Source organism: Lacerta agilis, chromosome 3, assembly GCF_009819535.1.
Source record: "Lacerta agilis isolate rLacAgi1 chromosome 3, rLacAgi1.pri, whole genome shotgun sequence".
Classification (NCBI taxonomy): Eukaryota; Metazoa; Chordata; class Lepidosauria; order Squamata; family Lacertidae; genus Lacerta; species Lacerta agilis.
Window position 1 is genome coordinate 73,196,539 of NC_046314.1, and position 14,867 is coordinate 73,211,405.

General features: G+C 42.4%; 1 protein-coding gene across 2 annotated transcripts in view; it reads right to left on the reverse strand.

Annotated features, from left to right (window-relative positions):
- Positions 1-14,867, reverse strand: part of PCNX2 (pecanex 2) — a 123,158-nt gene that overhangs the window by 1,034 nt on the left and 107,257 nt on the right. Inside the window, exons 29-33 of one of the 2 annotated variants that reach the window (XM_033144290.1) lie at positions 9,940-10,084; positions 8,976-9,206; positions 7,642-7,799; positions 6,447-6,625; positions 1,179-1,639 (exon numbers count right to left, since the gene is read on the reverse strand). In XM_033144290.1, the coding sequence (XP_033000181.1) occupies positions 1,179-1,639; positions 6,447-6,625; positions 7,642-7,799; positions 8,976-9,206; positions 9,940-10,084 (1,174 nt within the window). Of the gene's footprint in view, positions 1-1,178; positions 1,640-6,446; positions 6,626-7,524; positions 7,800-8,975; positions 9,207-9,939; positions 10,085-14,867 lie in introns of both variants that reach the window. The other variant, XM_033144288.1, reaches the window with a different exon arrangement.

Sequence of the window (14,867 nt, forward strand, 5' to 3'; positions counted from 1 at the left end):
TACCTGGACCCTGAGATCAACTCCTGAGGCCCTCCTTCATGTGCCTTCTCCTCAAGAGGTCTGGAGGGTGGCAACACGAGAACGGGGCCTTCTCTGCAGTGGCTCCCCGTCTGTGGAATGCTCTCCCCAGGGACGTTTGCCTGGCGCCTTCATTATACAGCTTTAGGGGTCAGGCAAAAATGTTCCTTTTCAACCAGGCCTTTGGTTGACCTGATCACAATCCTATACCCTTTTAAAATGTGGCTCTTTTTTGGGGGGTATTATTGTTTTATTTTTATTTTATATATTGTGATCTTTTTGTGAACTGCCCTGAGACCTCTGGGTATAGGGTGGTATATAATAATAATAATAAAATAATAATAATAATAATAATAGGCACCAAGGATGTCTAGGTCTGTGTTCCCACCTTGGCTCCCCCCCAAAAAAAAATTGCCTCTGTGTTGCATTGCATTGTAAGCCACTCTGGGAGCTTTTCCAGCTAAAGAGTGGGATATAAATAATTGGAATAAATAAATAATTGAATAAAAAAAGCTGATCTTGGAGATGTCAGAGTCCACCCACAGGAGCACACAGAGGATGGAAGGAAGAATGGAAAATCAGTTGCATCCGTGTGCCCCCCTGGAAGCATCATAGTTATGCACATGTTTAGATCCTGGCCAAGATGTAAATACTTGGCTGGGATTTTGCCCCAGCCACAGCAGAGCAATCGTTGATGGAAGGCCTGTTGCAGTACAGTATTTGATACGGCTTTAGCAGAGACAAAGGAGGGAAAGAGGCAGTGTTGGCAAGGATCCCTTAAATCCCTAGCTTATTAAGTCCTAATACTATATTTAGCAAATGGGTTTTGGGTTGCTTCTGACTGGAAAAGTGGAGCGAGAATGTCACAGCGCTACCCAGCTTGCCAAATTTACAGCAGACTTGTAGTATTAGGATGCCAATCTATTCCGCAGGAAAGCATCCCGTGCCTTATTTGACATGACATGTGATATTAATACAAGTAGTGTTCTGTTCCCAACAGAGAGAGGGAGTTGCTCAACTGCTCTTTATCAAAACCTTTATTGCTTTCACACTCCACATAGCGAGGAGGAGGCTTTTGCGGACTTAAGTGGGGCACTGGGGTGGACGAGTCAATTGAAAAAATATATCCGCCAGTGGCATTTTTGGTAGCCCTTTCTTACCCGCGTGGTCTCTTGCATAGTACGGCTTGCTGCTCTAGCAGATGGCCCCATTGCAATGTTAACGCTGCTGGATGACTGGGTGTCTGTGGTGTTCCCTCCATCGGCAGCCGAGAGCCCGGAAATAACCAAAGCGCTTGAAAAGCTTCTCTTGCCAAATAAAAGGCTGAGTGTTGAACTGGTGGAAGAAGCCAAGCTAGAGCGGAGCATCGCGCCAGCTCTCTCCTGCACAGTGAGCTGGCCCAGGGTCGGGATGGCGGGAGTATGGGAGAAGACGGAAGTTGCTGAATTGTGGAAGGAGAGCTGGCTGCCAGAAAGCCCGTGGGCAATTTCATGAGCAGAAGTAGAAGTCTGGATGAATGGCTGGTGGCTGTCTACGATGGGACCAGAATGACTCGAACGAGGGGGCCTTTGGTTTAAAGCAGCATGTGTCTGAACAGACTGGCTTCTGAATTTTCTTCTGCCTGCGCGCGCGAGAGAGAGAGAGAGAGAGAGAGAGAGAGAGAGAAGAAAGGATAATTTTGGGAAATGACATCTCCAGCAATAGCCTTCAAAATGTACCGCCTCGATCCAATTAGTGCACAGTAGGAAGTACCAAGGATAACAGTTTTTTTTTTATCCTGAAAATCCAAAAGAGCTTTAGGGATACAGAAAATTATAGTGCTACTGGAAATCTGGCCAACTAGTAGGTGACATCATCCAAACTATGCATCCATTCCAGTGCAATTCCATGGCAAAACGTCCAAGACTTTCACAGCAGTTCTTAACTGTGCTTTATTGAAAGTAAATCCCATGGATTGCAAAGAAACTCGCTTCCAAGTCTCCAAGTATCATTAGGATTCCAGCTTTGGCACAGGAACAGTCATATAAGCAATGGTCACAAATCCAACACACGATCCCTTGGCTCTGATTCAGAGAAAGTTTACTCACTTTAAGCTCTAATTTATTTATCACTGATTTGAATAGGTTGGGACTTACCTCGGAATTGAGCTTGCACAAGCATAACTCTACCTTACAGATTTTAGATGTGATTGCCCATCTGCTGGCTTGCTCAGTGTCAAACAAGGAATGAGATGAGAGCAAGGGGAAAGTATTGGGAACAGAGTGGAAGGGTCGCCAAAAGCAGACAGAAAGCACCAGTGCAAACATTACCAATACAATGACTACCGTATATGCATAAGACCACGAAACAAGAGAAGGTTGAGCAGAATGACACTGGACCTCTGAACAGAGAGGCCTGAGAATGTGGTGACTTTTTATTGTTGGTATCAGAAAGCAGTACTTAGTTGACCTATTTGAACGCCCCCCCCCCCCGGGTGCCTTGCTCTTCACATTAATTGTCCTTACGACTGTGGAGAAGCCAAGATTTCCCCTTGGAGTGCCTTGGCTGTACTCGCTGAATTGGGAAGAGGTTAACTGAGCAGCAGGAGTAATTTAACCATGGAAATAATATCTAGCTTTCTTTTCGCCTCTTCCATATGAGTTGTTTAGACAATAAACAAACAAGTACTGAATGCCCAGAACATCTGCTTGAGCAAATGTCTCTGTAACATTAACAGCAGGGATCTTACATGCGGCATATGTGGCTTCCCCATGCTGCTTTTATACCTGTGTTTTGAAAGCAACACTGAACATTGGCTCTGTTATTCAAATAAATTAAAATGTTCACCGCCCAGATCTTTTGATGTCACAGCCATTACTGTGGACTAGCAGATTTGCAAGACATGGACAGGGAACCAAAATGTTGCTGAACTACAATTCTGATTATCCCCCAACAGTGGCAGACTTGGGGCTCTCCAATTTCATTCTCTTGCGCTCTGTTCTACAGCATTGCTGTGGCACCCTCTGCAGGGCAGCACCCAGTGCTGTCACACCACCCTAAAATTGCCTCTGCACCCACTGTTAGTTGTGCTGACTGGGGCTGATGGGAACTGGAGTCTAACAGCACCCGGAGTGCAACATTTCCTTATCCCTGTCGTACGTAATAGTCATTAGCTTCCTGGGAACTCTTATGGGTCATCTTTTGCTTCTCTGCACAGAAACAGCAAGTTTTGATCAGCAATCCTGCAAGAAATAATTTTTCAATCCTATGCACCTCTTGAAGCCTCCATCCTCTAGGTATATGTGCATAGGGGCTTGGAGGGGCACCGAAAACCAGTCTAGTGCAGGAGCTGAAGTGTCAGGCTTTAATGGGTGAGACTTGGGTTCACACCGGATCAGCTTTTAAGTTCAGGTGTGTGTGTGTGTGTGTGTGTGTGTGTGTGTGTGTGTGTGTTGGGTAAGCTGCTTAACCTACTTCACAGGGCTGTTGTGTGGAAATAAAAGCTGACCAAACTGACAGCTGCTGCTTGGAGCTTTTTGGAGGAAGGGAAGCAAACAAACCCAACAAAGCAACAGCCCCAGAGGTACCCTGTGCACAGCAAACTCAGGCTCTTAAGGACTGCTGGTGGTGGTGGTGGTGTCCAGGAGGTCTGCCTGCTGAGGGCCTGAAGAACCCTGCGCTTGCCTCTTTCCACCTGGCTTGGAGCAGGGCTTGACAGGCTTCACAAGGACTGCAGCTGCTCTTAAATTGTTTTTCATTTTTATCTGTGTTGTTTTAAATGAGACCATCTTGGCTGTGAAGATCTGCACCCTGCCTTTCCCATCTGGCCTGGGGGAGAGTGGAGTGCTGACTGACTCCAGCTACAAAAGCTGAAGCTGTTGAACAGATTCTTGGGCTGGAGTATTGTTTATTGATATTATTGTTGCATCTTTAGTTTTAGATCTTATGACTTACATTTGGTTGCGTACTTTTTGATGTGTTTTATTTATTGTTTATGGCTTCTGTCATGTTTGTAATTATGTAAATCTTGTCATGTCATAAGCTGCCTTGAGCATAGTTTCAACTATGGAAAGGAGGCATACAAATAAAATGATGATGATGAAACTCATAAAAAAGAGCACCGCTAACTCTTTAAGTCACCTGGAGTTGCTCTGACGATGCAGCGCAGACACAGCCGGTCCTTAAATGTGTGCCATGCAAAGGCTTTGTGTGAGATGCTCTTGTGATGCAGCTCTAATTCAGGACACTGAGATATACAATTGCGCCAGAGTACCTGGATCAGCTTGCAATACCAACACAAGGGCACCTGCCGAAGCATCCTGATTTAACATTACTAGTAAAGCAGCTCAAAGGTCTGGGTTGGAGCAAATGACTTCAGAGGCTCAGCTGCAATTGGAAATCTTCCCTGCTGTCACGAGAAGGAGTTCTTGGGTAGTAAAAAGGAGTAGCAGTCAAAAGGAGAGACTGGCTCACATTGCAATCTAGTAATATGCAAGTAATGCAGGCCACTCGACGATTCTGTGAATAATCCTATGTTATTAAAATTAAAATATTCCAGGAATAGCAAAATCTATAAACCATTCGCACTAACTGGAATTGAACCAATGGCCATGGTTATATGCTTAAGCTGGGAAAGAATCAACCCCCTTTAGGGCTTTCGATATGACTAGTAGCAAAACAAGCTACATGCTGTCATCGCAAATATGAGGTCATCTCCTGGTAAATAAAAACCAATCCACTATTCTCTAGTGGAACAGGGAACTTAACCTCGTGGGATGCTGATGGAATGTAATGCACATATACTGTTAATGCTGTTCCTGTTTAATGAGTGGCCTTGCTACTTTGGGGTGTGTGTGTGTGTGAATTTATATACATCACTCGTAAAATTTATATACTAAGTGATTGTAAAAAAAAAGAAACCCTTAAAGCAGCTTACAAAAATTAATAAAACAGTAAAATTATCAGTAAAGACAAAATCTTTAAAACATTTTTTTTAAAAAAAATCATTAAAATCAGCAGTACGGAACTGGATGTGCATCTTGCTCACCTATTAGCAATGCACCCGTAAGCATTTCTACTTTTTCTGCTAAGAGCCTATTTTCAGAGCTGGCATGACAGGTTGTGGTGGCCCCCCAGTCTAAGCCCTGTGGTTCCTATTTAAGAGGCGCAATGCTATTAATCATCTGGCACACCTTTGAACATGCATCCTCAGATAGCGCTGCAGTTTGGAAGAGAACTGGAGGGAATCTTCCGTTTTAAGCTGTAATTAGATGCAGGCCTTCACAGAAAACTTCTGCTGCAGCAATACCCCCCCCCCCCCTTTTTTAACATTCACTTATTAAAACTCAGAGTATGGTATGAATTCTGTTTCTGGGTCTGTTGATTATTTTAATGTTAATACCTTTATATATATAAAAAATACAGCTAGGAAGTGAAACAAGGGAATCTGGTACCCTGATGTTCACAGTCAAGTGTGGCCAAACATCTGTTCACAATTTCAGCAGCTAAGCGGACCACTGTCCAGAAATATTGCATATTTGTCTTTTAATTAAATGGTTGCAGTGCTGTACAGTAGACCACCCATATTTGCACATAAATAACTAAATCCCTGCAAACATTTAGGAAACAAAGGCTCCCCTATACACTTAAGACACTTTTTCGAGGCATCTAACCCACTCCCATTGCACCTGGTTCTACTCAGGTCATAAAAAAACAACTATAACCAAATTTTGCAGGTGCCAATATAATTAAATATTAAATTAAGAAACATTTAAACCAATTTGGGCATCTCATGATTATTATATTGCAATTAACCTGCCTTCCCAATTATTCCAGCACCAGTTTACAAGAATAAACAGTCATACGTGTTCAGTTAGGCCAAGTTAGAAGACGCAGCAGCAATTTTAATTTTGCAGTTTTCGTTTATGTGAAGATCATTTCCAGCCTTGCCTATTAATGGCAAGGACTTGAAGTTTCAGCAAGTAGCTGTAGAAGCTATACCTAAATATAGCAGATGCAGCTAACTTGAAGGCTCAACAAATCCAATATCTCCTACTGGACCATTTCAACCTTGCAAGGGCACATAAAGAGATATTCATAGAAAGTATCACAGAAACTTCTGCACCTATTTGTCTGATCTTTAGCCATCTTCGATTGCTCAGAAATAACTAGTGCCCCTGCCAATGCCACCCAGTTTGGTCAAAAAGTTATAGCCATTTGTTCCTTTGCCCATGTAAGTCAATAAGGAGATATGAAAGACTGTGGATTTTCCAAAGTGAGGTTCTGGTTCGGACCCAAGGAGAAGCAGGTCATTCCAGAGAGCAGTCCAAGTTGAACTGGCCCACTTTCTGAACCACCCAAGAGTGGCCTGAACCGAATCTTACCTTTGGTGCACTCCCCCTAATAGATATTGTAAAGCAATAAGTAAAATAAATGAATAGTGTAAATACCTGAAAACTGAGCAACTTTTAAAGAAGGCTGCAACTGGGGTGTGCTGTTCCTCGTATGCTGGGAGCTGCTGCTCTGACTTGAATTATTAACTGGATTGCTGCTGGAAGATCCATTTCTACTCGCTCCTTCCTCAAGGTTTCCTCCACTGTTGTGGCTGGGATGGCAGTCTTTCCGCATCCTGTTTAAAATGCAAGGGGACAAAAGGGGACCCCAAAATTGTCAGGCACACCCACAGCTGGCTATGAAAAAGGACTCACAGCAGTGAGGAGGGGGAAAGTCTTCCATTGGTCATGAAGTACACTTTGTCACAGTGAGCCTCCCTCAGTTAGCAGCTACCTAAATACAGCAAATGCAAGGAATTCAGCAGGCAACGATGACTCAAGACAAGAATCACTGAAGCAGAGGAACAGATGTAAAACAGGGCCTTTTTAGTGGTGGCCGCCCAGCAATGGAATGCCTTCCACAGATGATGCTGGCCTTTTGGGCACCAGCTGAAGGCACTTTTCATTTCCCCACCCACATCTTTTTGTAAGTTCTGTAGTTTGGCACTGTACTGCTGTCAACTTCTGTTTTCTGGTTGTTACTTTCAGTTTGTGAGTTTTGTGCTGTGTCAGATTTTATGGTTTCAATAGCACTCAAACATTTATATGAGTGTACAACAACTTTTTCTGTTAACTTTACTTGGTGGCAAATAAATACTATAAGCAGAGTAAACTCAAGGCCCTGTGGATTGCACTGTGCTTTAATTCCTGAAAGGAAGAGCTCCAGGAAATCAGCAAATGCAACAACAAGGAGATGCTCTATTTTGTTTTAACAGAACAAGAAGTTCAGCACACGGAGCCTATACACTTGTTTAAAGGGAGGGCAGGCCAGCCACTCAGCACACTTTCTCTTCTGAACCAACTCAGGTGTACACAAACCTTGGGCTGGAGTGAAGGGCATTAAAGGGAAAAAGCTGTATGTCCCCAAGCAATTTATATATTTTGAAAGCCCTGCTCGCCCTACAAAAGAACACATATACAGTACAAACTCATTTTCAGATGTAACTGAACATCTGCTGCGGTGCCACCAGCTTACCTAAGCCACTTGTTTCTGAACCATCTTTTGATGTTGTCCAGGCTAATTGGTCCACCCCAAACATTCTTCAGTTGTCTGTGGGTCCCTATATAGGATGTGGTTAAAGGGGAAACATACATAGGGTAGCCCAGAGGCTGGTCGCACGAGGAGTTAATCAGGTTTCTCAAAACCTGCTTGTTGTTCTGGATGCTGCCTCGCTCCGGGTTGCGGTTGCGTAAAAATATCAGTTCCTGTTGCTGTCCAGCCCAGAGCCCTCGGACACATTCCTTGTTAACCTAAAAAGCAAACATATGGATATGGCAACATGCTCCCCGAAACACCTTAAGTGCAAATCTTAAAGGAAAGCTTTATGCATTTGTTTTTCGATGGTATTTAACAACTTCAATGCTCAACAGGCTATATACAGGAACAAATAATATGTGTCAGTAATAATATGGTAATCCATTTGTTAACTGCAGTACATATACTCATCCACACAGCTGTCAACCTTTCCCTTTTTTTGTGGGAAATTCCCTTATTATAGCATTGGGAAACAGCAGGGAGGGTTGACAGCTATGCTCATCCATCTTCACTGGGGAAAACTAACAACTCTTCGTATATGGTAACATTTACTAATATAGTGATGGGCAAGGGAAGGCAGACAAATCAATAGATTTTTTTATGTCATTAAAGCATTGGTGCAACAGAATGCAAGAAAAACTTCAACCACATGCACTATCGGGAACATGATAAATAAAATATTCAGGAAAAATGAAATGATCACAGGTAGACTTTCAACAGTATGTTAATCATATACAGTGGTACCTTGGTTTACGAACTTAATCCGTTCCGCAAGTCTGTTCTTAAACGGAAACCGTTCTTAAACCGAGGCACACTTTCCCTAATGAGGCCTCCCACCGCCATTGCCCTTCCATCGTTCGGATCCTGTTCTTAGACCGAGGTTAAGTTCTCAAACCAAGACACTACTTCCGGTTTTGCGGAGTTCGTAAACCGAATAGTTCGTAAACAGGGCTATTCTTAAACCGAGGTACAACTGTATTGTTATTTGTGTGATGATATATTGTTAATTTTATTTTTTAAAGCTGTGTTTTATCTTTTTTCCTGCATTGTTTCTTACCATAATCATAAAATAAAGAAGGAAAGAAACAAGATACTAAGCTTTATATTGAAGCACAGGGAGTAATCTCCAGAGGTGCAGGTAATGTGGGTTTGTATCGCTATATGTCTCTAGGTGGCCCTGCATTTAGTTGCATCTGAGCAGTCAGGAATTTCCTATGCATTTTATTTTCTTTTTCTTTTTTAAAGAGAGAATATGATTCTTGTCAACCTTCCTAATTTTTGTGTCCATGACAAGGGACATCTTTTTAGGCAATCATTATTCATTTATCTGTGTGTGTAAGACATATTATGAGCATAAGAGCAAAACAATGAAAATTATGCAGCTGCGGTACCTTGATCACTTTGAAGCTTAAGTAGCTTTTATGGAGCATAATAATTTTGTATTCGTCTGTCCCTTCTTCTACCACATGCCTCAAAGTGAGAAGCTCCTCTTTGTTTGAGAGAACAGCACTACGCCAGGCAGGATCACCTTCATGGCAGATTACCACTTTTTCTTCAAATGACTGAATTGCCTCATAAAGGATGGCAGGATCCTCATATTCATCCGGACAGGTAAACTGGTCCTTTTATTAAATGAAAAGGCATTTGCTATGATCAAAAAGTTCCGCAAAGAAGATGGAGGTTGTTGGCAGCAGCAGCGTATGCAATCTTGCTCCCCATGAGATTTGCCAGAAAACTGTTTACTTCAGCTCAGAAAAAGACTTCATTGGAGATTAACATGATTAGAGGAAAGGGAGTTGAGAGCAGCTACCATCACCTCCACCACACAGAAAAGAAGCAGAAACCACACCCACTGAAGTCTCCTGAGGATTTAAATGGATCTGAAAGGTTTCTCTTGAAAGCTTTGGAAGGAAATCTGATTAGTTTATGGGCTGAACATCTACTCTGAGTCTGAGACTCAAACTGTGGCAAACAAATAGGCAGTACTGTAATCCAAGTCTACCTTGAATTCAAGTCACACTCTAAAATGAACTGGCTTTAATAACACATTCTCATCATTTCACTATACAAGTAAAGTGACGGCTGAATAAATAACTGGTGAGTTTGCATGTAGGCAGAAGGCTCAAAGAAGTACAGGAGAAATTATTTTAGTTCTACAGAAAAAATGTTTAAGAAAACCACAACTGCACTGTTGTGTTTTATTGATTCATCTGAGAGAATTGTGGGCCTCCTTTTTACAGCTACCATATTGTAATCATTATAAAAACAATATAATATAAACAGTTCATATTTAGAAATATAAACAGCATTATTGGTAGTAGTGCTAGAGAAAAGCATAAAGCGAGGGAAACTTGCCTGATGAAGTTTCAATGACATTCTGATTGCAGGAGCAACAACCTTGTGTAACAGATCCATATCTGCAAACACCCATTCATCTCTTGATGTGATCCGAAAGTCTCCTTTGAACAAGGCATGGAGTCCATGGAGGAAGGACTCTAAACTGTGGAACAATGCCGTTAGTTAATCCCAAATAAAGCAGTTCAAAGCAAGTTTTTCTTCTGTCTCCATATTCATGGCAGCTGGAATGCTAAGCACAGCTAAAACGGATTTTGCTTTGCTGATTTCAGTGCAGGTGTGCTCACCTGTAGCCTTGATTGAGACTCTTAGAAACAATTAGTTACAGTACATCAATGGTGGCCAAACTTGACCCTCCAGCTGTTTTGGGACTACAACTCCCATCATCCCTAGCTAACAGGACCAGTGGTCAGGGATGAAGGGAACTGTAGTCCCAAAAAGGCTGGAGGGCCAAGTTTGGCCACCACTGCAGTACATGAAAGAGTGGGGGGAACCACAATAGCTGCCCAGGGCACAAGCCAGTGGAAGTTAAATACTTCTTCATTACATCTTCATCCCATCCTGGGGACCTTCCCCTCATCAGGAAGTGAGTATACAGCATAATTTTCCCATCAGGGACCTAATCGCAGACCAGTGGGGAAATATACTTCCTTTTTTTTTTTACATATAATTTTTATTATTTTTATACTAAACTACTACAATAATTTTTAAACAAACATTTTCATACATTTCCCATTTGGCTGTCAAGCCTTGACTTCCGTCAATCCCTTCAGATGGCTTTCTAATTTTTAACTTAGCATTATACTTCTTTAATCAACCATTGCTTACATTATCAACAAAAAAAAGTTCCCTTACTTTACTATCCTACTTACAATAATAATTCTACACATTCACTACAAAACTTCTTGAAATCCTATTAACGTATTCAAATGTAAATTGTCTTTTAAATAGTTCGTAAATTTTAACCAGTCTTTGATGAATTTCTGGTCCTGCTGCTCTCGGATTCTTCCCGTTAATTTGTCCAGTGGGGAAATATACTTCCATTAGTTCCTGGGAGCTCTGTCTTCCACCTGCCCCCAAGGTCAGTTTCAGAGAGAGGTGTAAGAGAAGGTGTTTCAATCAGGTTTGTGTTCACCTTGATCCTGCTTACAAGCATTTGATCGGGGATGCACATCCATTTGCAACGATCCCTGATGCTCACATACCCCTGGTTATGCAACTGGTGGGGAGGGGGAAACAGTCCTTGCTACAAATACAGGAGCAAAACTGCCCCCAGGAGTACTCCCATGCTACGAATCTGGTTCTGACACAATTTTGATGCTCAAAGCAACATCGCTATGAATGCTGGCAGATCAAGAAACATGCAGAAAACCTTTGCGCGGTCATCTTCCAAGAGCTTATGAGGCAGCAGTATGTTGATGCCCAACTCTGTAAACTCTACTCCATTAGAAGCAGCTGTGTTGGTGCTGAAATGGTGCCTGAGGTTTTCTTGGGCTGGATGAGGGCCAATAAGCTGCGACTGAATCCTTGTAAGATGGAGGCTCTGCTGGTGGTTGGTTCTTGTGTCTGGGAACCAGGTCTGCAATGTATTCTGGATAGAGCTGCATTTTCTCTATTTAACCCAACAACACTGTCATTAGAGAACCAGCTTCTGTGGCCAGGGCTTATTTTTTCCTGGCCCAGCTGGTTCACCACCTAGGGCATTTCCTGCACAAGGATAGCCAGGCCACAGTTTTGCATGCTGTGGTAACCTCCTAATTCTACTACTGCAATGTCTTCTCTGTAGGGCTGCCCTTGAAGGTGGTCCAAAATACTGCAGCTAGTGTCATATACTGTCACTAGATTGCTGACTGGTAGTGGTGGCTAGTGCCCATTGGAACTGGTAGAGTGTAGGGCAAGGAAACCAATATTAAGTGAAGTCAGAACCAATGCTAATTCAATTCTTGTCCCATTCTTCCTCTTCCCTGCTGAGTTCTATAATAGCAGCATGTAGACTAAGGAAGTGGAAGCTGACAGCTAATACCACCCCCAGGTAGTACCACCCCTGGGACTGGATGTAAGAAGGCAGGAAGGCAAGTGGTGGCTGGCTGAGGGCAGAATGAGATTGGTGGGGTGGTGCTGTGCGCCTTTTGTCCAAGTGGACCAGCCTCCACTGGCACCCATTTTTTCAGGATTTGCACTGGTGTTACCAGGGCTCAATCTAAGGTTCTTATGTTGACATATAAAGTCCTGAATGCCTGGGACCTATATATCTGAGAAAATGCCAACCTTCTAGGGACCTGATATCAGCAGAGGAGACCCTTCCCTTCACTAATGTCTGCCTTGTATTCGAATCATAGAATCGTAGAGCTGGAAGGGGCCACAAGTGCCATTTAGTCCAACCCCCTGAAATGCAGGAATTGTTTGCCCAATGTGGGGCTCGAACCCCCAACCCTGAGATTAAGAGTCTCATGCTTGACCAGCTGAACTACATCTCTGGCCTTAGTGACGACCCCTTGCCCCTCTGCCTCCAACATTGCCTGCTCTCGCTGGCCATTCTCCCAAGTTTCTGTCCCGTTCCCCACTACCCGATCTGTATAATTGCAAATGCCAGAGACTGAACCTGGGACCTTCCCTATGCAAAGTGCAAGCTCTTCCACTGAGCTACAATCCCCCTCAGACTCAAAGAACAGATGTTTGCATGAGTTTGTTATTCTTAAAAAAAGTAAAAACTACTTATGCAGTTGCCTTGAAGCATGTTTTCCAGGAAACTAGGTTATGCTTTTCAGGAAACCAGAACTAGACCTTGGAGCATTGGTTTCAACCCCACAGGATGTTGCTTCATCTACCTGACATGGTTTTACCATTTTTACAAGAGCGTATTTTTGATTGCGTCCTTGGAGAGGATGTTAGAAGTTCTTTTTTTATATATTACCATTCAGAATTTTCTTCCTCTTTCCTTTTTTTTTTTACAATTAAATTAAATGTGAACTGCTCACATAGCGGAGCATTTTTAATTATTTTCAGGAGTAGAAAAAATGTGTGTAGACCAAAAGTAGCAGTGCTGTATGAAACTGAGGTTTGACTGGGCACTTTCTTAAACTCTCTGTTCTTACAGAGCTTCAATACAACGCTGCTGTTTTTGGTTTCTGCTAGCATACTATTAAAACTGACAAACAGCAGGAGGAGGAAAGCTTCTTGAAAGACTGCTCTGTTTCAGCACTGACCATGAATGGCAAAGCTCACATATATTGGGCACAGGCAAAGCTTTTGAGTGTCAAACAGAAATCATAAGCACATAGTAACAAAGAGAGTGTTCACACAACTTTAATGTTTGTGGAAGTCAGGAAGGGCCATAGTTCAGGGGCTAAGCATTTGTTTTGCCTGCAGGTCCCAGGTGTCTCCAGGAATGGCGGAAAAAGCTCCTGACGGAAATCAGCCAGTCAGAGCAGACAATACTAAGCTACAGGGACCAATCGCCTGACTCAGTATAAGCCTCAATACATAACAGCCTGCTTCCTGTTTTCCTATGGAAGTCACATGACAGCACTGTGCATACCCTCTAAGCGCCCCAATTTTCCAGGAACAGTCCCAGAATTATGAAAGCCATCCTGGCTTCTGATTTGAACCCAGAATGTTTCTATTTTCCCTGCCAGTGCTCCCACCACTGAGCTTGGGGAGGAGGGTGAGCCGGCAATTGTTCCGAGTGGTGGTTGAAACATGGGCATCCAAAGTCCCTTAAAATATTATGCCCATCTGCAGATGTACTAGGACCAGAAGAAAATGTACTACTGATAGCAGAGAAGGCAACAGCTTATTTGCTAGGTTTTTTATAAAGTGGGATTTGGATTTATTACTAAGGAACGTGCATTTTAATATCATCTCACTAATAACATTAACAGCTATGGTAACAGTGTCACAAGACATCGGCTGCAACAATAGAGCTCTGGGTGAGAGCTTTTGTTGGACCCACATCCACAATTACCAGGAATAATTCAGCTTATTATAGAAATGCATCGAGGGCTCAGTCTGCCTAAATGCAAACAGCCAGTTCAGCAACTTGAACTTCTTAACAGCAAAGTAGGTTCACATTAGGAGCAAAATAGTAGGAGACAATTACACAGCTCCATTATTTTAAATATTTTATATGTCTTTCAGTGCCATATGATGAGATCAGGTTATGAAAGCAGAGATGAAATAAAATATGCAAATTTTATGAATGTACCGAAGCTGTTACTCGAAACTGTCTAAATTTCTCTTTTCTATGTATGGCAGATCTATTAGTTCAAATCTATTACATTTCCTCAGTTTAACATGCATTCTTGGGAAGACTTTAATAAGGTTATATTGAAATTTTCCTAGCTTTCTTAATCTCAAAACCTCCCTCAGGGCCCTTCTTCTTTTTCTGTCCTGTTGCCCAATTTATTTTATTTTATTTAATGGGTTTTTAATCTTCTTCTCAGGATATTTATCCTCACAAGGTGCTTTACAACATAATCATGTAACTTTCACAATACACTAAAAATCCAAATGATTAAAGCACGATAAAATAAAAATAACATTAAAAATAGCAGTAGCAAACAAAACCATTATAAAAACCCCAGCCCTAAAAATTAACTAAATACAGACAGGAATGAAATAAAAGGTGAAAAAAAGAGGCCATATACATTTCCCTGCAGAGGGCTATTTCACAGATATGGAGTTGCCGCCACAGGAAAGGGTGTGTCCCTTATACTAACTAACCTGAAAGCTCTCACCTCTGGACCAGAGTTCAGGTGGTCCTTCAGATAGCCTGGTCCCAAACCATTTAAGTTTAATGCCTTAAATTGGGCCTGGGGAAAACAGGCAGCCAATGTAATTGGCGAAGAGTAGATGTAATATGAGCCAACCACTGAGCTCCACAAGCATTCTAGACACTGCATTATGCACCAATTTAAGCTGGGGTCTCC